The sequence below is a fragment of the Oncorhynchus clarkii genome, chromosome 13 (genome assembly GCF_045791955.1).
Source record: "Oncorhynchus clarkii lewisi isolate Uvic-CL-2024 chromosome 13, UVic_Ocla_1.0, whole genome shotgun sequence".
NCBI lineage: Eukaryota > Metazoa > Chordata > Actinopteri > Salmoniformes > Salmonidae > Oncorhynchus > Oncorhynchus clarkii.
The window spans coordinates 38,147,590-38,169,986 of NC_092159.1; the positions used below are offsets into that span (position 1 = coordinate 38,147,590).

Here is a 22,397-nt window from a genome sequence, read left to right on the forward strand (position 1 = left end):
GGATTGAGAAATGGGGAGTAAAGGGGACAAGTATACAACTGTGAAGTTATTGTGGTTGGTGAGCCAGTCCCTGACCAGAGCAGCCTGGTGGAAACTAACATTATCCCAGATGACAACAAACCTGGGCTGCTCAGGTCCATCCTGTACAACTACATTATGTAGTGCATCCAGAAATATGATTATGTGTTGCAGTATTGTAGAGACCGAGGGTGGCATGGTGATGCATTCAGAAATATGATTATGTGTTGCAGTATTGTAGGGACCGAGGGTGGCATGGTGATGCATCCAGAAATATGATTATGTGTTGCAGTATTGTAGGGACCGAGGGTGGCATGGTGATGCATCCAGAAATATGATTATGTGTTGCAGTATTGTAGGGACCATGGGTGGCATGGTGATGCATCCAGAAATATGATTATGTGTTGCAGTATTGTAGGGACCGAGGGTGGCATGGTGATGCATCCAGAAATATGATTATGTGTTGCAGTATTGTAGGGACCGAGGGTGGCATGGTGATGCATCCAGAAATATGATTATGTGTTGCAGTATTGTAGGGACCGAGGGTGGCATGGTGATGCATCCAGAATATGATTATGTGTTGCAGTATTGTAGGGACCGAGGGTGGCATGGTGATGCATCCAGAAATATGATTATGTGTTGCAGGATTGTAGGGACCGAGGGTGGCATGGTGATGCATCCAGAAATATGATTATGTGTTGCAGTATTGTAGGGACCGAGGGTGGCATGGTGATGCATCCAGAAATATGATTATGTGTTGCAGTATTGTAGGGACCGAGGGTGGCATGGTGATGCATCCAGAAATATGATTATGTGTTGCAGTATTGTAGGGACCGAGGGTGGCATGGTGATGCATCCAGAAATATGATTATGTGTTGCAGTATTGTAGGGACCGAGGGTGGCATGGTGATGCATCCAGAAATATGATTATGTGTTGCAGTATTGTAGGGACCGAGGGTGGCATGGTGATGCATCCAGAAATATGATTATGTGTTGCAGTATTGTAGGGACCGAGGGTGGCATGGTGATGCATCCAGAAATATGATTATGTGTTGCAGTATTGTAGGGACCGAGGGTGGCATGGTGATGCATCCAGAAATATGATTATGTGTTGCAGTATTGTAGGGTCAGACACATTCAGTCAAAACTACAAGCTACAGGCAAGGCAGGTACCCCCGCAGACAGGTGCCCCCTATTTTTTTGTTCACTGAGGAGCGTAGACCTAACATTGTAGGACTACATTGTATTGTACTGTGATGCAGAATGATGTGCAACAATTCCATAGGTACAGTCTAGTGTAGAACGTTGAAGACATACCTGTTCTCCAGTCTAAATGTCTGTATTATGGATGCTACCGTGTAGCGACTCAGGTTGGGCTGGACTCTCTGCCTCCCTCATCGTCAGGACATGACTTATGACATGGGTCCACCAAAGTAGCCCTTAATGTCGTCGGACAAATGTCTCTGTCTATTGCCTGGTCCCCTTCTTTGTTCTTGTCCTCATCCTCCTCCCACTCCTCTCTCTCTTCCTCTTCCTCTCTCTTCCTCTTCCTCTCGCTACCTCCATGTTTGCAAAGTTCTCACCAAAGAGGTGATCTTACCTGAGGTCTATTTGTAGTGGTGAGGCTCAGACTAATTGGTGTTCAATTACTGTAGAAGTGTTTTCATGTGTGTGTGTGTGTGTGTGTGTGTGTGTGTGTGTTGCCAATTTCAGGTATGTTTTTGCATTTTGAATAAAAGAGTGCTTTCCCGATGATTGCAAGAGATTTCATTCTTGAACAAAGTGTCTAATGTAAGAAGCCGTGTGTAGTGTTTTGCAAGTGTGTTGCAGAATTGCAAACAAAAAGTGCAAAGGAGAAAATGTGTTTGTACTTCTGGTGCCGTTGTTTAAAGGCATGGTTACGACAGTTAAGGTGTTGATGCTCTTGTCTAAGCATTCACTTTCAGTGTGTAAGCAATTGGCAAAAAGTGTAGACGATGAAACAAGCAGGGCTACTTGACCCCTGACCCCTATAGGAATGGGAGGTCAGACTGGAGAATGAGAGGAGGCCTTGGAGCCCGGCTGGGGTGGAATTTGGAGTGGAGCTCCAGCAATGGCAGATTAGCTATGCAACAACCAATCAAAGAACAGCTGTTTAAGGAGACAGAGTATTTATGTGAATCTGGGCATCATACTCGATGAGAAGCCAGGACAGATGCTGGTAGTTAACGTTTTTATGGTGGCTTTTGGGTGTGATATTTTGATACTGGACTTAGGAAGGGAACCAGCCAGAGTGTGGTAAGGTGGTGACGTGGTCATGGGAATGTTTTACAGCTATTCTCATGAGAGAGTTTGTGTGTGTCAGTAAATTATTTTGTTATTTGACTGTTTTATATGTGTGTGTGTGTGTGTGTGTGTGTGTTTGTGTCATGTAAACCAGTCTCGCTGGCCCTCAGCGGTCTCGCAGTATTCCTCCATCTTGAGGCCATGTGTGGCGTGTCTCTTTTGAAGGTCTCCTTCTGTGAGCTCAGGACCTTGTAAAAGACATTCCCACGGCGGCTCTGTTGACGTGTTTAGTGGTCTGAGGGGAGCTGGTAAAACACGCCCCACCCACAGGCTCTGTAGAGCTAACCCACACGACACCTTGGTTCTACCCACCCGTCTCAGGGCTCAGTGCCCCCGTCTGTCGACTTAGCTTTTGGTTTTCCCATGAATCCCCTGCTAGGGGGTTTGCCATGACCCCCTGACCCCTAGCTGTCGCCCCCCCCCCCCCCCGGTAATTTTAAAAACCTGCGGCGAATGGAAACCTGTTGCCCAATCACCGTTCCAAATTAGACTCTTGACCTCTGTGACCTTGCCTGTCACCAATGGCATCAGATGACAGGAGCGGGAGGGGATTGAGAATGGGGGTGCAAAGTTATTGGATGGTATAGAAGAGATGTTGGTGGAGCATTGGGGGGGGGTTGTTTAACTCTTGACAGATGGCTGCACACCCCTGCATTCTGCATGTGGCACCTGGATGAATTCAGACATGCTGGATGTTTTGGGGGGTGTTATTTGGTATTTGTGAGGCAGGAGGGAGGCAGATTTATTTATTTTTCCCAGCTGAAGTCTGAACGATGACATTTCATCTCACAGGGTGTTGTTTCAACTGGACTGCACAGGGTTTTCTGTTCTGTACTCTACCTAAAATAGCTCTATTGACTCAAGCCAGAGAGTGGAAAGAAATTGAATGAATCTCATACCGTTGCATTATATCACACAGAAATCTCTCTCCTCCATTTCTAGTGGATTGGTAAGTCTTATCCAAACCACTCAATTGGCAAAGAGAATTTAGAGCACCGATTTAATGGGGAGCTCATTGAAACAGTTTCCCAATTATTGTGAAATGATAGATTCCTCTGAGATCTAGTCATAGATCTGCGTATTCATCTAACTGCGTGAAGCTATATTGGGAGACTCACACAAATACACAGGGAACAGAACAGAAGTCTCACAGGGAGACCACGGAAGCAAAGTCATTCATTTACATTAATTTAGACTAATGAGATAACCTAATGTCTATTACAGAGAGATTTAGGTGAGACAAAGAAACGGTTCATCCTCTTTGGTTATCAGGGGCCAGGGTCAACCCTCCTCCTCTGTGAGCTAAGTGGCCAGGGTAGAGTCCTGGGGGTCGCAGGTCAGGGTAGTTTGTGCCAGAGAATGTCAAGGTCCTCTGTGTTGAGTGATTCCACTGTTTTCATAGCAATGTCCTGCTGGCGAGGTGACCTGACTGATGAGCGCTGCTGGCTATTTACTGATGCGCTGTCTGTCTGTCTGTCTGTCTGTCTGTCTGTCTGTCTGTCTGTCTGTCTGTCTGTCTGTCCCAGATCTGGATCAAATAATGACCTCGGCCCAATTGAGGTGTGCTTGAGTTGGTTTGGAATTTGCACTTTTGGAACTATTCCATTGGTTCCATAATCACAACGGGGAAAAACAAAATCAACCAGAGCTCTAGTATTTGATACTGTCCGTCTACCTCTCTCTTTCTGTTTCTTCGTTAACCTCTGTATGTCTGCCTGTCTGCCTGTCTGCCTGCCTGTATGTCTGCCTGCCTGTATGTCTGCCTGTCTCTTTATGCGTTCCTTGTTAACATGCTCCTGCCTGTGTGTCCATCCCACAGTGGCAGGGGGAGACCCAGGAGTTCTGTCCCAATGCCAAGGTGGTTCTGGTGGGTTGTAAGCTGGACATGAGGACCGACGTGGGCACCCTGAGAGAGCTGTCCAAGCAACGCCTCATCCCCATCACACACGAACAGGTGAGCAGAGGAAGAGCAGCGGGGGAAGGATTGAGGGAAGAAGAAATGAAAGAGTGAGAGAAAAACCATAGCAGGAAGGAGACGGGTCTTTAAAAAAAAGGAGAAAGAGGAAACCAATCGAGTTATAATGAGACACGCACGGGAGAAGAGAGAGACAGAGCCGGCCCATTGTCAAACTAGCTTTTAACCCTTAACCCAGCGTTGATTTAGCCACCCACAGTTGCTCTATCAACACGCACACATACATTATATACATATTACCCAATACATAGAAACACACTGAAGCAGACATTTTGAAGAGGTTGGGGAACGACTCTAATGGGCTGACAGCGATGTGGAGGTTGGTTATTGTAAAGGGGGTTTAGGGGGTGGCAGGGTGGGGGGTGGGTATGTATAGGATTTATGTCTCAGGAGTCGAGACACATTTTACCCTGAGATTAAATATTCATGCAGTTTTAGGGATTTTGAAAAGGCGGTATGAATAGAAAAACATACTTTGATAAAACAAGGCCTTTTATCGCACGCTACCACCTCCTCTTAGCCAGGGGCATGGTAATGATGGAGGGAACACTACCACATCCTCTTAGCCAGAGGCATGGTAATGATGGAGGGAACGCTACCACCTCCTCTTAGCCAGGGGCATGGTAATGATGGAGGGAACACTACCACATCCTCTTAGCCAGGGGCATGGTAATGATGGAGGGAACGCTACCACCTCCTCTTAGCCAGAGGCATGGTAATGATGGAGGGAACACTACCACCTCCTCTTAGCCAGGGGCATGGTAATGATGGAGGGAACACTACCACATCCTCTAATCCAGGGGCATGGTAATGATGGAGGGAACACTACCACCTCCTCTTAGCCAGGGGCATGGTAATGATGGAGGGAACGCTACCACCTCCTGTTAGCCAGGGGCATGGTAATGATGGAGGGAACACTACCACATCCTCTTAGCCAGGGGCATGGTAATGATGGAGGGAACACTACCACCTCCTCTTAGCCAGGGGCATGGTAATGATGGAGGGAACACTACCACCTCCTCTTAGCCAGGGGCATGGTAATGATGGAGGGAACACTACCACATCCTCTTAGCCAGGGGCATGGTAATGATGGAGGGAACACTACCACATCCTCTTAGCCAGAGGCATGGTAATGATGGAGGGAACACTACCACCTCCTCTTAGCCAGGGGCATGGTAATGATGGAGGGAACACTACCACCTCCTCTTAGCCAGGGGCATGGTAATGATGGAGGGAACACTACCACATCCTCTTAGCTAGAGGCATGGTAATGATGGAGGGAACACTACCACCTCCTCTTAGCCAGGGGCATGGTAATGATGGAGGGAACACTACCACCTCCTCTTAGCCAGTGGCATGGTAATGATGGAGGGAACACTACCACCTCCTCTTAGCCAGGGGCATGGTAATGATGGAGGGAACACTACCACATCCTCTTAGCCAGGGGCATGGTAATGATGGAGGGAACACTACCACATCCTCTTAGCCAGAGGCATGGTAATGATGGAGGGAACACTACCACCTCCTCTTAGCCAGGGGCATGGTAATGATGGAGGGAACACTACCACATCCTCTTAGCCAGGGGCATGGTAATGATGGAGGGAACACTACCACATCCTCTTAGCTAGAGGCATGGTAATGATGGAGGGAACACTACCACCTCCTCTTAGCCAGGGGCATGGTAATGATGGAGGGAACACTACCACCTCCTCTTAGCCAGTGGCATGGTAATGATGGAGGGAACACTACCACCTCCTCTTAGCCAGGGGCATGGTAATGATGGAGGGAACACTACCACATCCTCTTAGCCAGGGGCATGGTAATGATGGAGGGAACACTACCACATCCTCTTAGCCAGAGGCATGGTAATGATGGAGGGAACACTACCACCTCCTCTTAGCCAGGGGCATGGTAATGATGGAGGGAACACTACCACATCCTCTTAGCCAGAGGCATGGTAATGATGGAGGGAACGCTATCACATCCTCTTAGCCAGGGGCATGGTAATGATGGAGGGAAGGCTACCACCTCCTCTTAGCCAGGGGCATGGTAATGATGGAGGGAACACTACCACCTCCTCTTAGCCAGGGGCATGGTAATGATGGAGGGAAGGCTACCACATCCTCTAATCCAGGGGCATGGTAATGATGGAGGGAACACTACCACATCCTCTTAGCCAGGGGCATGGTAATGATGGAGGGAACGCTACCACATCCTCTTAGCCAGGGGCATGGTAATGATGGAGGGAACACTACCACATCCTCTTAGCCAGGGGCATGGTAATGATGGAGGGAACACTACCACATCCTCTTAGCCAGGGGCATGGTAATGATGGAGGGAACACTACCACATCCTCTTCGCCAGGGACATGGTAATGATGGAGGGAACACTACCACATCCTCTTAGCCAGGGGTATGGTAATGATGGAGGGAAGGCTACCACATCCTCTTAGCCAGGGGCATGGTAATGATGGAGGGAACACTACCACATCCTCTTAGCCAGGGACATGGTAATGATGGAGGGAACACTACCACATCCTCTTAGCCAGGGGCATGGTAATGATGGAGGGAACACTACCACCTCCTCTTAGCCAGGGGCATGGTAATGATGGAGGGAACACTACCACATCCTCTTAGCCAGAGGCATGGTAATGATGGAGGGAACACTACCACCTCCTCTTAGCCAGGGGCATGTTAATGATGGAGGGAACACTACCACCTCCTCTTAGCCAGGGGCATGGTAATGATGGAGGGAACACTACCACCTCCTCTTAGCCAGGGGCATGGTAATGATGGAGGGAACACTACCACATCCTCTTAGCCAGGGGCATGGTAATGATGGAGGGAACACTACCACATCCTCTTAGCCAGAGGCATGGTAATGATGGAGGGAACACTACCACATCCTCTTAGCCAGGGGCATGGTAATGATGGAGGGAACACTACCACATCCTCTTAGCCAGAGGCATGGTAATGATGGAGGGAACACTACCACCTCCTCTTAGCCAGGGGCATGGTAATGATGGAGGGAACACTACCACATCCTCTTAGCCAGAGGCATGGTAATGATGGAGGGAACGCTATCACATCCTCTTAGCCAGGGGCATGGTAATGATGGAGGGAACACTACCACCTCCTCTTAGCCAGGGACATGGTAATGATGGAGGGAACACTACCACCTCCTCTTAGCCAGGGGCATGGTAATGATGGAGGGAAGGCTACCACCTCCTCTTAGCCAGGGGCATGGTAATGATGGAGGAAACACTACCACCTCCTCTTAGCCAGGGGCATGGTAATGATGGAGGGAAGGCTACCACATCCTCTAATCCAGGGGCATGGTAATGATGGAGGGAACACTACCACATCCTCTTAGCCAGGGGCATGGTAATGATGGAGGGAACACTACCACATCCTCTTAGCCAGGGGCATGGTAATGATGGAGGGAAAACTACCACATCCTCTTAGCCAGGGGCATGGTAATGATGGAGGGAACGCTTCCACATCCTCTTAGCCAGGGGCATGGTAATGATGGAGGGAACACTACCACATCCTCTTAGCCAGGGGCATGGTAATGATGGAGGGAACACTACCACATCCTCTTAGCCAGGGGCATGGTAATGATGGAGGGAACACTACCACATCCTCTTAGCCAGGGGCATGGTAATGATGGAGGGAAGGCTACCACATCCTCTTAGCCAGGGGCATGGTAATGATGGAGGGAACGCTACCACATCCTCTTAGCCAGGGGCATGGTAATGATGGAGGGAACGCTACCACATCCTCTTAGCCAGGGGCATGGTAATGATGGAGGGAACGCTACCACATCCTCTTAGCCAGGGGCATGGTAATGATGGAGGGAACGCTACCACATCATCTTAGCCAGGGGCATGGTAATGATGGAGGGAACGCTACCACATCCTCTTAGCCAGGGGCATGGTAATGATGGAGGGAACACTACCACATCCTCTTAGCCAGGGGCATGGTAATGATGGAGGGAACACTACCACATCCTCTTAGCCAGAGGCATGGTAATGATGGAGGGAACGCTACCACATCCTCTTAGACAGGGGCATGGTAATGATGGAGGGAACGCTACCACATCCTCTTAGCCAGGGGCATGGTAATGATGGAGGGAACGCTACCACATCCTCTTAGCCAGGGGCATGGTAATGATGGAGGGAACGCTACCACATCCTCTTAGCCAGGGGCATGGTAATGATGGAGGGAAGGCTACCACATCCTCTTAGCCAGGGGCATGGTAATGATGGAGGGAACGAGGGGGGGGGGTGATAAACAGGTCAGTAAATCTTTGAAATAATCCGCTTTTTGCGTGTTTTGATGCTCCCCCGTGTCTGACATACACAGAGTGGAGGGGCTTTGGGGCTGTTTCACCCCCCCACCCCCCATACACACACAAAAGCTCAGGGAACCGAGTCCCCTTTCCACTGTGAGCTGGCTGTGGGCCAGCTGTGTGCTGGCCACTGGGGAAAAAAACAGATCGAATCCCCCAAGCAACAGGGAAAAAACAACGCATGTAAATAAAATAGACAAACAAAAGATAGAATGGGAGACCATGTTAGGGCTGTTGTGTTTTTGTTCTACGTCATACTCTATTTCTGTCTGAGGGAGCTACTGTACTGTACTGTACTGTTCTGACCTGTCTATAATTGAAAGGGAATCTGTGTCACATACAGTACTAGCGTTAGGCAGGCTCCCAACAGCCAACTTTTGCTGATCTAATCCAATATCCCCCAGCTTGTTATCCTGTTGTTGATCTCAAAACGGAATTCCGGTAGCAGAGTTGAGGAGTCACAGGCGAGGTGACCACAGGGTGAACCCTACACATTACACACTCATCTGGCCACGGTCTGATAAAGCTTTGCTGCTTGTCAGGCCCATCTCTCCCTCTCCCGTCGTTTCTCTCAACCTTCCTCACCCCCTCTCTCGCTCTCTCTCTCTCTCTCTCTCTCTCTCTCCCCCTTGCTTAATCTCTCTCCGTCCCTTAATCTCTCTCGCCAATCGCTCAGTCTCCCTCCCTCTCAATCTCTCTCGTTCTCTCTCCCTTCCTTAATCTCCCTCCCTCAATCTCTCTTTCTCTCTCTCTTTCCTCCCCCCCCTCCCTCGCTACCTCCCTCCCTCACAATCTCTCTCTTTCTCTCTCTGTCTCTCTCTCTCTCTGTCTCTCTCTCTGTCTCTCTCTCTCTTTCCCCCCTCCCTCCCTCCCTCCCTCCCTCCCTCCCTCCCTCCCTCTCTAAATCGTTTTTTCCACCTAATAGAGACGTTTCCTGTGACTGTGTAAGGAAGGAGCCTTGATAAGATCACACCAGGCCTGTGGTTCTGAAAGGCCCCATCTGTGTGTGAGTGCATGTGATCCCCAGACAGGGCCATTGGAGGTGTAAAGACTGGGAAACCGGCATAATCCAATGCAGAATAAGGAAAGATAGCCAGAGAGGAGAGGGCAAATACAGTACCATAGAATTCTAAACTGAAACTTCATCTGTTCGATGTATCCTTTCAGTCAGTGAGCTTTGATAACACTGGACCCTGGGGGGAAGCAGACAGCAGACAGTGCCAGGCAGGCTTTGGGCAGAGAGTTAGTTTCTCCTCTCTAGTCTCCCATACATATACATATACCAGACAATGGGGGGAAACTCTAGCCCACTGGGCTCTCTGTGGTGGGCTTTCTGCTCAGTTTAAACAGAAACAACAGAATATGGCAGGAGAAAGAGAGACAGAGTGAGATAGAGAGAGTGTCATGGATTAGTCATCAGATGTAGGGCAGGTTCAACTGTCTGCACTGTAGACATGATGTTTAGACCAGCAGCATCTCTGTGTTTCCTGCTTGTCTCTCACTACAGTAACGTGAGATCATTGGTGCTAGGTTATGGTGAATTAACTGTCATGGTACCTCAAGAAGAACAGTAGATACTATTCACAACAGCAGGATGTTGTTGACGATGATGTTCTTGATGTTGTTGATGAGGATGTTCTTGATGTTGTTGTTGATGATGATGTTCTTGATGTTGTTGTTGATGATGATCTTGTTGTTCTTGATGTTGTTGATGATGATGTTTTTGATGTTGTTGATGATGGTGTTCTTGATGTTCTTGTTGTTAATGGTGATGTTCTTGATGTTCTTGATGTTGTTGCTGATGATGTTCTTTATGCTGTTGTTGTTGATGATGATGTTCTCTATGTTCTTGTTGATTATGTTGTTGATGATGATGATCTTGATGTTGTTGATGATGATGTTCTTGATGTTGTTGTTGATGATGATCTTGATGTTGTTGATGATGATGATGTTCTTGATGTTGTTGATGATGATGTTCTTGATGTTGTTGATGATGATGATGTTCTTGATGTTGTTGATGATGATGTTCTTGATGTTGTTGTTGATTATGTTTTTGATGATGATGATGTTCTTGATGTTGATGATGACGTTCTTGATGTTGGTGTTGTTGTTGATGATGATGTTCATGATGTTGTTGATTATGATTATGTTCTTGATGTTGTTGTTGATGATGATCTTGATGTTGTTGATGATGATGATGTTCATGATGTTGTTGATTATGATGTTCTTGATGTTGTTGATGATGATGTTCTTGATGTTCTTGATGTTGTTGATGATGACGTTCTTGATGTTGGTGCTGTTGTTGATGATGATGTTCATGATGTTGTTGATTATGATTATGTTCTTGATGTTGTTGTTGATGATGATCTTGATGTTCTTGTTGTTGATGATGCTGTTCTTGATGTTGTTGATGATGATGATGTTCTTGATGTTGTTGTTGATGATGTTGTTGATGTTGTTGATGATGATGATCTTGATGTTGTTGATGATGATGTTCTTGATGATGTTGATGTTTTTGATATTGATGATGATGATGTTCTTGATAATGATGATGTTCTTTATGTTGTTGTTGATGTTCTGGATGTTGTTGTTGATGTTTTTGATGTTGATGATGATCTTGATGTTCTTGATGTTGTTGATGATGATGTTCTTGATGTTGTTGTTGATGATGTTCTTGATGTTGTTGATGATGATGTTGATGTTCTTGATAATGATGATGATGTTCTTGATGTTGTTGATGATGTTGATGCTGTTGTTAATGATGTTCTTGATGTTGTTGTTGATGATAATGTTGTTGATGATTATGTTTTTGATGTTCTTGATGTTGTTGATGATGATGATGGTCTCTAACCCCCTCCCCTCAGGGTAGTGGGTTGGCCCGTCAGATAGGTGCGGTAGCCTACGTGGAGTGCACCTCCAAGGTGTCGGAGAACAGCGTACGGGACGTGTTCCACATCACCACACTGGCGTCTGTGCGGCGGCCACACAAGCCTCAGCTGAAACGCAGCAGCTCCCGCCGGGGCCTCAAACGGGTGTCCCAGCTGCCCCTGCCCCCCCTGCCTGGTCGGACTGATACCCTGGATCCTGCCCCTGCCATGCAGAAGGACCGGGCCAAGAGCTGTGTGCTCATGTAGAGACCCACCAAGACAAATCTATATATATATACAGTACAGTATGATACACAGAAATATATGACAGACAGAGGAACTCTATTTATTGATTTTGTTTTGTTCAATTTTATTTAATTTTTTAAAAAGAAATCCTCTATTATTCTCGTTTTGCACTGCTGAGGAACAAGGACAAAAAAATAAAAAAATATGCTTTTGTGTGTGTTTGCGAATCTTTTTGGAGCTGTTTACATTATTATTATTTCTTTTTTGACTGATGGAAGGTGAAGTGGACTGGTTTTCTCGAGGCAAAGTCTCAGGGTGGAGAGAGGAGAGGAGGGGAATAGGAAGTGCTGCATGGTCCTGGGGTAGGGTTTGTGGAGTGCACTGACTGGGGGGATCAATCCTTCACACAAGGACGGCACAACAGCCATCTTTACTGGACGGCTGGAGGAGAAGACTTTCATTCTGTGGAGAAGGTAGTGGAGGAGTTGGATCAGGAAGATGGAATAAGAAACTTCTCACTGGACAATGGACATGGTTGCTTTTGCTATGCTATATTGTGATGATACTTCCTGTTGCCATGTGTGAATAGAAACGTGTAAAAACAAAAGCGCTGAAAAGGGACTCTTATTGAGTGGGTAAATGATGGGAGTAGGTCAAACAGACAGAACTACAGAAGTCAGTTGGACGTTGCTTTTGTAACCAGAGTTAACATGAAGAATGTGCAGAGTTTTCCTCAGATTATTCGAACCACAAGTGCTTTCTAGAAAAAAGTCACTTTGCATATCTGTTTTTGTAATAATTTAACACTATTCTATGCGTCAATTCTGATCATGTCAATTTGATTCAATGAAACTATTCCTGTTGTCGTTATGTTAAGATGTTACTTTGTGGGAAATTTAGAGGTAAAATGTTAGTGCTATTTTACTGTATTTTCACATACTCTAAAAGTCTAAAATAAAGCAACAGCTTGACTGTAGGGAGAAGAGACTTCCTCTCTGACCCATGTCTCTTCATTGTGTTTGAGAATATATCAGTGCTGTCAGTCACTAACATTACATGCGGTGCTGCTGGAAAGTATGTGAACCCCTTATGCATTTACAGATTTTTTTTAATTAAATCTTAATTCAATCAGAACCAGTCTTTTTGACATCTGACATACAGTTGAGGTCGGAGGTTTACATTCATTTAGGTTGGAGTCAATAAAACTTGTTTTTCAACCACTCACACACAAAACTTTAGTTTTGGCAAGTCGGCTAGGACATCTACTTTGTGCATGATTACAAGTCAAATAGAACTGTTTGGCCGTAATGACCATCATTATGTTTGGAGGAAAAAGGGGGAGGCTTGCAAGCCGAAGAACACCATCCCAACCGTGAAGCACGGGGGTGGCAGCATCCTCACGTGGGAGTGCTTTGCTGCAGGAGGGACTGGTGCACTTCACAAAATAGATGGCATCATGAGGACGGAAAATTATTATGTGGCTATATTGAAGCAACATCTCAAGACATCAGTCAGGAAGTTAAAGCTTGGTCACAAATGGATCTTCCAAATGGACAACAACACCAAGAATACTTCCAAAGTTGTGCCAACATTGCTTAAGGACAACAAAGTCAAGGAATTGGAGTGGCCATCACAAAGCCCTGACCTCAACCCTATAGAAAATGTGTGGGCAGAACTGAAAAAGCGTGTGCGAGCAAGGAGGCCTAAAATCCTGACTCAGTTACACCAGCTCTGTCAGGAGGAATGGGCCAACATTCACCCAACTTATCGTGGGAAGCTTGTGGAAGGCTACCCAAAACATTTGACCCAAGTTAAACAATTTAAAGGCAATGCTACCAAATACTAATTTTGTGTATGTAAACTTCTGACCCACTGGGAATGTGATGAAAGAAATAAAATTTGAAATAAATAATTCTCTCTACTATTATTCTGACATTTCACATTCTTAAAATAAAGTGGTGATCCTAGCTGACCTAAGACAGGGAATTTTTACTAGGATTAAATGTCAGGAATGATGAAAAACTGAGTTTAAATGTATTTGGCTTCAACTGTATGTTGGTGTAGAGAAAATCATACGTGTAGTAGAAGAACACAATTAAAAAGGTAATTACTGCAGGAGCAAAAATAAGTGAACCACAGGTTGCATTGGTTAAATCAAGTAGGTAAGTCGAATCAGGTGGGTTAACAGTTGGTTACCAAATTAACCAATCAAAGGAGAGATCGTTAGGAAAGAGTTTGGTCGGGATTCTGACAAATAGAGATAAGAAACCTGGTCAGTTTGGTGTTACTCATCCAGGTGAATGCAAAGCACGCCATGCGGAGAGGAAAGGAGATCTCAGAGGACATCAGGACGAGGGTAGTGAGAGCACATCAGTCTGGAGAAGGCTATTACATCATCTCAAAAAGATTTGAGCTCTTTCAGTCCACTGTTTGGCAAATCATTTACAAATGGAGAGCATTTAACATGACAGTAACTCGGCCTAGAAGTGGACATCCTTCCAAAGTATCCCCAAGAGCCACAAGAACAATAATAAATCAGGTGAAAGCTTACCCAAACATAACTTGCTCCAACAATAAGAAGAACACTGAATCAAAATACTATTGATGGGAGGGTTGCTAGGAAGAAGCCTCTGCTGTCAAAAAAGAACCAAACTGCCCGTCTTAACTTTGCCAGAGACCACCTGGACAAACCTGAAGGTTTCTGGAAGTCCATTCTCTGGACCAATGAGTCCAAAATTGACATTTTTGGACACAATCAACACCGCTAGGTTTGGCAAAAACCCAATACTGCCTACCACCAAAAGAACCTTATCCCAACAGTCAAGCATGGTGGTGGGAATGTCAAGATCTGACGCTGCCTTTCTTCCTCTGGACCTGGATGACTCCACATCATTAAAGGGAACCATGAATCCTGAGGTGTACCAGGAGATTCTCGAACAGAACGTCAGGCCATCAGTCAAGGAGCTAAAGCTGGGCCAGACCAAAATAGGGCTTCCAACAAGACAACAACCCAAAGCTTTCAAGCAAGTCTACAGATTTGTGTTTTGGATTGGCAAAGTCAAAGTCCTGACCTAAATCCAATTGAGATGCTGTGGCAGGACCTGAGCGGGCAGTTCATGCCAGACACCCCTCAAACCTCACTCAATTGGCGGAGTTCTGTAAGGAGGAGTGGGAAAAATCCCTCAAAACAGATGTCAGAGACTGATTACTGGCTACAGGAGATGTTTACTCCCAGGTTATCGCTGCTAGTGGAGGTGCCACAAGCTATTGACTGAAGGGGTTCACATATTTTTGCACACATCACATCTGAGTTTCTGTTCAATAAAACACTTTTGTTAAATAAGCAACAATCTATTTTTGCTTCTGTAATTTACTTGGAATGTCTTTATTACGAATTGGGATTTTCGATTTGTATTTTATGTTTATTTTATACAAAAATAATGACCAGCCCTGTCGGGTTCACATACTTTCAAGCAGCATTGTAACTAGTCTGTCCCACTGGGCACAGACGTCAGTTCAGCGTCTATTCCACATTGGTTCAACGTAATTTTGTTAATGTTGTGGACGTTGATGCAACCAGTGTGTGCCCAGTGAGGTGTGACCATCTTCTTGTTATTACTCAGCCCAAACAGATTAATGTTAGCTGGGGGTCCAGCCTAATCTAACTCCCCTATACAGCTCCATTAATTATTCACACTTAAAATGAAGTGCTTTGTAACGTCAAAACTAGTAGCAACTGAGCTGCCACCAACGAGAAGGAGACAAAAACTTAACTTTACTTGAGTTTTGAAACCCCCTTTTTCTCCCCAATTTTGTGATATCCAATTACAATCTTGTCTCATCGTTGCAACTCCCCAACAGGCTCAGGAGAGGTGAAGGTCGAGTCATGCGTCCTCCGAAACACTCGGGAGGCCCCGTTGTAACACCTTTTAATCAAGTGTTGTGCAACAGCTTGCTGGGGACAGGGAGCCTACCGGAAAAGGTTGAAAACACAATTTTTGTGTTACGAGTTCTGTTTAGTGCAGAATTATATACCTTCTCTTTTGGTTTCATTTCCTCTCTTTTTTTTGTTGTACTTTTTCTCCCCAATTGTTAGTTACAGTCTTGTCCCATCGCTGCAACTCCCCTACAGATTCAGGGGAGGCGAAGGTTGAGAGCCATGCGTCCTCCGAAACCTGACCCTGCCAAGCCACACTGCTTGCTTAACCCGCACCAATGTGTCGGAGGAAACACCATCCAGCTGGCGACTGAAGTCAGCTTGCAGGCCCATGGCCAACACAAGGAGTCACTACAGCGTGGTGAGAGAGGGAAATCCCAGCCGGCCAACCCCTCCCCTAACCCGGACGACGCTGGGCCAATTGTGTGCCGCCTCATGGGTCTCCTGGTCATGGCCGGCTGTGACGCAGCCTGTGATCGAAACCGGGCCTGTAGTGACGCCTTAAGCACTGTGATCCAGTGCCTTAAACCGCTGCGCCACTCGGGAGGCTCAGTTTGCTCTCTTTAAAGCTTCTTAACACTATTATGGTGTGTCAAATCCTGTCTAGTGCAGAATTAGATCACTTTTTCTGGAGTATTTTAAACATTGATGTATGTATCTGGTCATTTGCCAGTTTAACCAATTTTGGTAGGCATTGTTGAGCACAGTGCTCAATCCACTAGCAGTAACTAGAGGTTTTACAACAAGCGTTGCAGGATATGGTATTTGCCTCTACCATCAAAAGTTGGTTGAACGTAATTTTGCCTTATGGTTTTGATATCCGTTGATCATGATCCATTACACCTCATAGTGCAACAAAATGCTTAATATGAATATATAAGTACACTATTATTTCTTCAAACATGCACACAACATTGTGTAAAAGATGTGGAATTACCCATAAACTCTGTAAAAACAGAGCCACGTGGCAAGATAGGAAGGAGATTTTTTTTTAAATACTTCCAATGAATTCAATCACTAAATATTCTCTTATCTTTGGCTATCCTCATAAAATTCTTACATTTTGAACAACATATTAAGTTGGTTTTATTCTCAAAATGTTTGGTAAAATAAAATGAACAAATCACTGAAATGACTTGCATTAATTTTTATTAAGTATATGGTTATTATTATTTTTGGGGGGGTTCAATTCACCACAGAATGTGTTTTTCTGTTGCTGTGTGGTTGTGGGTCAAATGTAAATGAAATTCCAATTAAATGTACCATCTTACTGGCCCAGAAGCTGGGTGTTCAATTCCCACTTCCGCCTGTCCCACTTCCACTCCTCTGTCTCCTGTTTCTATAATGTCTAAATAAAGCATTGAAAAAATGTAGGTGAAATTCCAGAAAAAAATATTCTCCACATGCCCTTATCTTTAATCAATACTTAGCCTATAACGCATTTGCATTTCTTAACCATTTGACCGAGAGACAATCTGCAAAACAAATATTTGTTGTGTGTTTTGACGCTGCCTTTTTTCACATGCACAGAAACCCCAGATTGTGTTTTCACAACACTCTCTTAAAAAACACCAAATATTCACTTTGGGTGTTTCAGAGTACTTTTATTCTGTTAAAAAAAAAAAAACTTTCTGTGTATCAGAACATTGCGTTTACATTCAAACACCCCCCAAAACACACAATCTAAGTTTAGGTGTACTGCCTTTCGCGGTTTCATTACGCAACCATGGTGTTTTGAGTCCGTCTATTTTTACAGTGAACAATAAGCCATGTATCAAACTTCACCAGGTGTTAATCATAAGAGAGGTTACTTGTTAGCGCTATGCCTATAAGCATCTATTGGACGTCGTCAAGGTTACCACCACCACCATCATTGCCCTATTTCCTCATCAAAAAGTCAAACAGTCATGCTGCCTTCGAGGTGAGTCAGACTGACAAGGCAACACACCGAGCAGCTCACTGAATTCACTGAAGCGAAACGAGCGCATCATCAACTCAACTAAGAAGACGACACAATGTTTTGTTCATATTTAAATGAGTCCCCACGTGCTGCTTCTTAACCCGGGGTGAGAGGAGCTTCGGCTGTACTCAAAGCGACAGCTGACATCACGTGGGTGTTGTACAAGTCTCTGAGGAAAACATTTTGTCAACAGTTTGACCCTTCACGTCTGTGGTTGGCTCAGTTCTTTTCCCCTGCATGTGTGACCGATGTGAAACGGCTGGCTAGTTAGCGGTGGTGCGCGCTAATAGCGTTTTGATCGGTGACGACACTCGCTCTGAGACCTTGGAGTAGCGGTTCCCCTTGCTCTGCAAGGGCCTCGGCTTTTGTGGAGCGATGGGTAACGATGCTTCGTGAGTGACTGGTTGATGTGTGCAGAGGGTCCCTGGTTCGAGCCCAGGTTGGGGCGAGGAGAGGGACGGAAGCTATACTGTTACACGAGCACCTGTAAACCAAGCTGTAGACCAGGGCAGTCATGGCCTCCCTGTCTGTCTGCTGGTCTGTGTGACATTCCAGACGTGTTGGGGAGCAGGCAGACTGCTGTTGTCCTGACAGTGTGTGGCTGGAGGTCACTTAGAGACACTCAGTCTCTGTCACCACATTGTGACCCTGTCCTGGCCTGAATACATTTCCTCTATGTGTGTCTATCACCGCTGCTGTCACACACTGTTAAAAAAAAACGAAAACAGAAAGTTGAATCAACTTACATTTGTAACGCAACCAAGCTGCAATAGGATTGTGAGTTTGCTCCTTTTATACCCCAGGTCAAACTCGCATCAAAAAAGTTGGGGGTGAATTTTTATTGAGCAACCTCACAATCCTATTGCAGCTTGGTTGCGTTACAATTGTACGTCGAATCAACATATTTTATTATTACTATTATTTACAAGCCCCAGCCAACCAGGCAACCTCCAAAGCTACAAATTACATAAATTCCTCTGAGAGAGCGATGGTGTGCAAGAAGAGGGCAAAGAATAGCAAAAGAGCAAATTAGGTGGAGTGCATTTACGGAGGACAAAAAATGTTAGGTAAGTCTGTTAGGGTGGGGGACTGTAGAAATGATGCAAAAGAGGGAGTCAATGGAAAATAATAAATATGGAGAGAGAAGAGGAAAGATTAATTTAACAATATACAGTAGAGAAAAACAGAGAGGGACTGAGGGGTTGTCGGGTTGGATGGACACAGGGGACAGAGGAGGTCTGGGAGGTTGGACGGTCAGTCGGTCACAGGGCAGAGGGGGCCTGGGAGGGGGTAACTTAGGGCAGGAAATGAGCAAGGGAAATGAGGTTGGCACCAGCAGCAGCATGGTGGGCTCTGGACCTGCTGTTCCCCTGCAGTTCAGTCTGACACTAAGACGGATTAGTCCTGTGGTCTCTCTCTCTCTCTCTCTCTCTCTCTCTCTCTCTCTCTCTCTCTCTCTCTCTCTCTCTCTCTCTCTCTCTCTCTCTCGCTGTCTCTCGCTGTCTCTGTGTGTGTGTGTGCTCCACAACAGGGGAGGGGGGATTATATCTCTGGTTGTGGCATAGGCCTGCATTTCTCCCTCAGCTTGTGGACAAATCAAATCAAGCATTCATCCTTGCACAGACAGTCAGACACAGACAGCAACATCTCCAAAACAGAGCGCCAAAGAGTAGCTTCTACGCGGTATTTCAACAAAAACTTTGCTCTGGGTTTTTCTGTGCTCCACACACTTCCCAGGCTTGTGATGTGAAAGAGAGGTTTATTGAAGCAGAATATCTCGCAATGATTCCAGCAATCTGATCAGTCATTTGGCATTTACAGAGGAGAAGCCAGGAGAATTAGAAGTACCTTTGTTAGTTCTCCCTCTCCAATCTACATACTTCACTTACTCCCCTCCCATGCTGTTAATAACAATCACTGTGAGACATACATGAGGTCCAGTGTTATCTGAATTGCCATCTGCCATTATTCATACAGACTGTGTGAACATTGTATATATTCATGCCCAATTACTACTAGATGGTATCCATACAGGAGGTCCAGTCATACACATGGTCAGAAGTATGTGGACACCTGCTCGTCGAAACATCTCATTCCAAAATCATGGGCATTAATATGGAGTTGGTCCCCACTTTGCTACTATAACAGCCTACACTCTTCTGGGAAGGTGTTCCATTAGATGTTGGAACATTGCTGCGTGGACTTGCTTCCTTTCAGCCACAAGAGCATTATTGATGTCGAGCACTGATGTTGGGCGATTAGGCCTGGCTCACAGTCAGCCTTCCAATTTATCCCAAAGGTGTTCAGTAGGGTTGAGGTCAGTGCTCTGTGCAGGCCAGTCAAGTTCTTCCACACCGATCTCGACAAACCATTTCTGTATGGACCTAGCTTCGTGAACGGGGGCATTGTCATGCTGAAACAGGAAAGGGCCTTCCCCAAACTGTTGCCTGAAAGTTGTAAGCACAGATTTTCCGTCAGTGGAACTAAGAGGCCTAGCCTGAACCATGAAAACAGCCCAGACCAGCCAAAAAACTTTACAGTTGGCACTATGCATTTGGGCAGGTAGCATTCTCCTGGCATCCCTCAAACCAAGATTAGTCCGTCTGACTGCCAGCATGATTCAGAGAACTCATTTCCACTGCTCCAGAGTCCAATTGCGGCCAGCTTATACACCAGCCCAGCCGAAGCTTAGAATTGCTGATGGTGATCTTAGGCTTGTGTGCGGCTGCTTGTCCATGGAAACCCATTTCATGAAGCTCCCGATGAACAGTTCTTGTGTTCACGTTGCTTCCAGAGGCAGTTTGGAACCCGGTAGTGAGTGTTGCAACCAAGGATAGATTATTTTTTACATCTGAGCGTTTCCACTTCACAATAACAGCACGTACAGTTGACAGGGGCAGCTCTAGGAGGGCAGACATTTTCTGACTTGTTGGAAAGGTGGCATTCTATGACGGTGCCACGTTGAAAGTCACTGAGCTCTTCAGTGAGGCCATTCAACTGCCAATGTTTGTCTATAGAGGTTGCATGGCGGTGTGTTTGATTTTATACACCTGTCAGCAACGGGTGTGGTTGAAATAGCCGAATCCAGTCATTTAAAAGGGTGTCCACGTCCTTTTGGCCATGGTGTGTATCTGAATAGCCATTCATACTGACAACGTACTGTCTACATCCATGCCCAATTTGCCTGCGGATACTATCAGTAAGCTACAGTACACTGGCCAGTGACCTGAGTGAAACCTGGACTCCTTGAAGTAGTCAATAGAGGTGAACACACAACATATGAGTGCACAGGGTTTGCAGATGCACATACAGATGTAGGATCTTAATTGGATCACCCAGTTGCTGGAGAACATTCCTACTGGGCAGGACTTTTAAAACTTGTAGTGCATTTGATATTTACAAAAGGTTCTGAAGTTGGATTTTCCCTTACGGCAAGTGTATCAACCACCACAAAAATGTCCATGAAATATGATCCACATAATAATTCGCATTTCCTGTCACCGCAGGATTATTTTCCTGCTGTAGCAAACTGGCTCAAATTAAGATCCTACATCTGTACACTGAACGGACAAATAAGTAGTGCCACACAGCCAGATTGCACATCTGGAGATGAAAATCCTCCACCCGAATATGAGTCTAGAGAACTTTCCCTTGTTGCCTCTTACATGTTCCAGCCCGAACTAGATTGTTTCCTAACAGATGAACACAACAAAAGTGTAGGCAGACCTGAGCTGGTCCCTGAGGTGGTTTAGTAATGAAAACACAGACTGTGGAGATTAATTAGCCCGTGCTTTAGTGCCTAGCGCTTCTTTCCACCACCAAATACATTCCGGCTAATTAAAACGAGGCTTGTATATATGTATGTGTGTGTGTGTGTGTGTGTGTGTGTCTGAATTAGTCAGGATATCCACCCCTGTCAAGCCTATCATCACCCCAGAAAGATCTCTCTCTAATCACTTCTATCATTAAAAGGAGATGGACCGATATGAGTATTGATATTCTGCCTGCATATTCATTATTCTTCCATCTGTTTTCCGGGGCTGTACACGGACACACGCACGCACACACAAACACACGCACACACACACACAAGCACACACACGCGCAAACACCAATTCTCAGAGGTATAAAACTGAATATTAATCCTGTCTGTGATTGAGATGTGAAGATGGGGAGGGGGGGGGGGGGGTAGTTTCTCCTCAGGCGAGAATGGGGATGAAGTGGAGGTTGGGGGGTGGTGGTTAGAGGGGGATGTTGTGAGAATATAAAAAATCTAATCTGTCATCGTGTCACACGCCAGGGAGCCATTCACTCAAGCTTATAATGAAAGACAGGTTTCTATTTCATCATTAAGGTACACAACAAATCAGTGTTTGGGCTTGTTTTTAATTGTCTGAGACATCATTGAGGGGGAACAGATCTATTGGATTAACAGCCATATGTGTTGGATGGAGAAAGAATGCCTGAGCATCCATAACAGCAGATACAGAACAGATATTAACTGTACACAACCTAAAACATAATTGTCTGTTCATCTGCATCCCAAATAGCACCCTATTCTGTTTATGGGGCCATGGGGCCCCTATGGGCTCTAGTCAAAAGTAGTGCACTATATACGGAATAGGGTGCCATTTAGGAAGCACCCTTATTTAGTACCTTTGGGACTTTTATTTATGTCCATAGCTACACACTTCAGCATACACCCTGGACCTCTATGGA

At 45.6% G+C, this 22,397-nt stretch overlaps 1 protein-coding gene across 2 annotated transcripts in view; it reads left to right on the top strand.

Moving 5' to 3' along the window:
• LOC139364647 (rho-related GTP-binding protein RhoN-like) overlaps positions 1-12,780 on the top strand; it is a 41,275-nt gene extending 28,495 nt beyond the window's left edge. Inside the window, exons 4-5 of one of the 2 annotated variants that reach the window (XM_071101571.1) lie at positions 4,163-4,297; positions 11,533-12,780. In XM_071101571.1, the coding sequence (XP_070957672.1) occupies positions 4,163-4,297; positions 11,533-11,802 (405 nt within the window). In that variant the 3' untranslated portion in view covers positions 11,803-12,780. The remainder of the gene's footprint in view (positions 1-4,162; positions 4,298-11,532) is intronic. The other variant, XM_071101573.1, reaches the window with a different exon arrangement.
• The last annotated feature ends 9,617 nt before the right edge of the window (positions 12,781-22,397 follow it).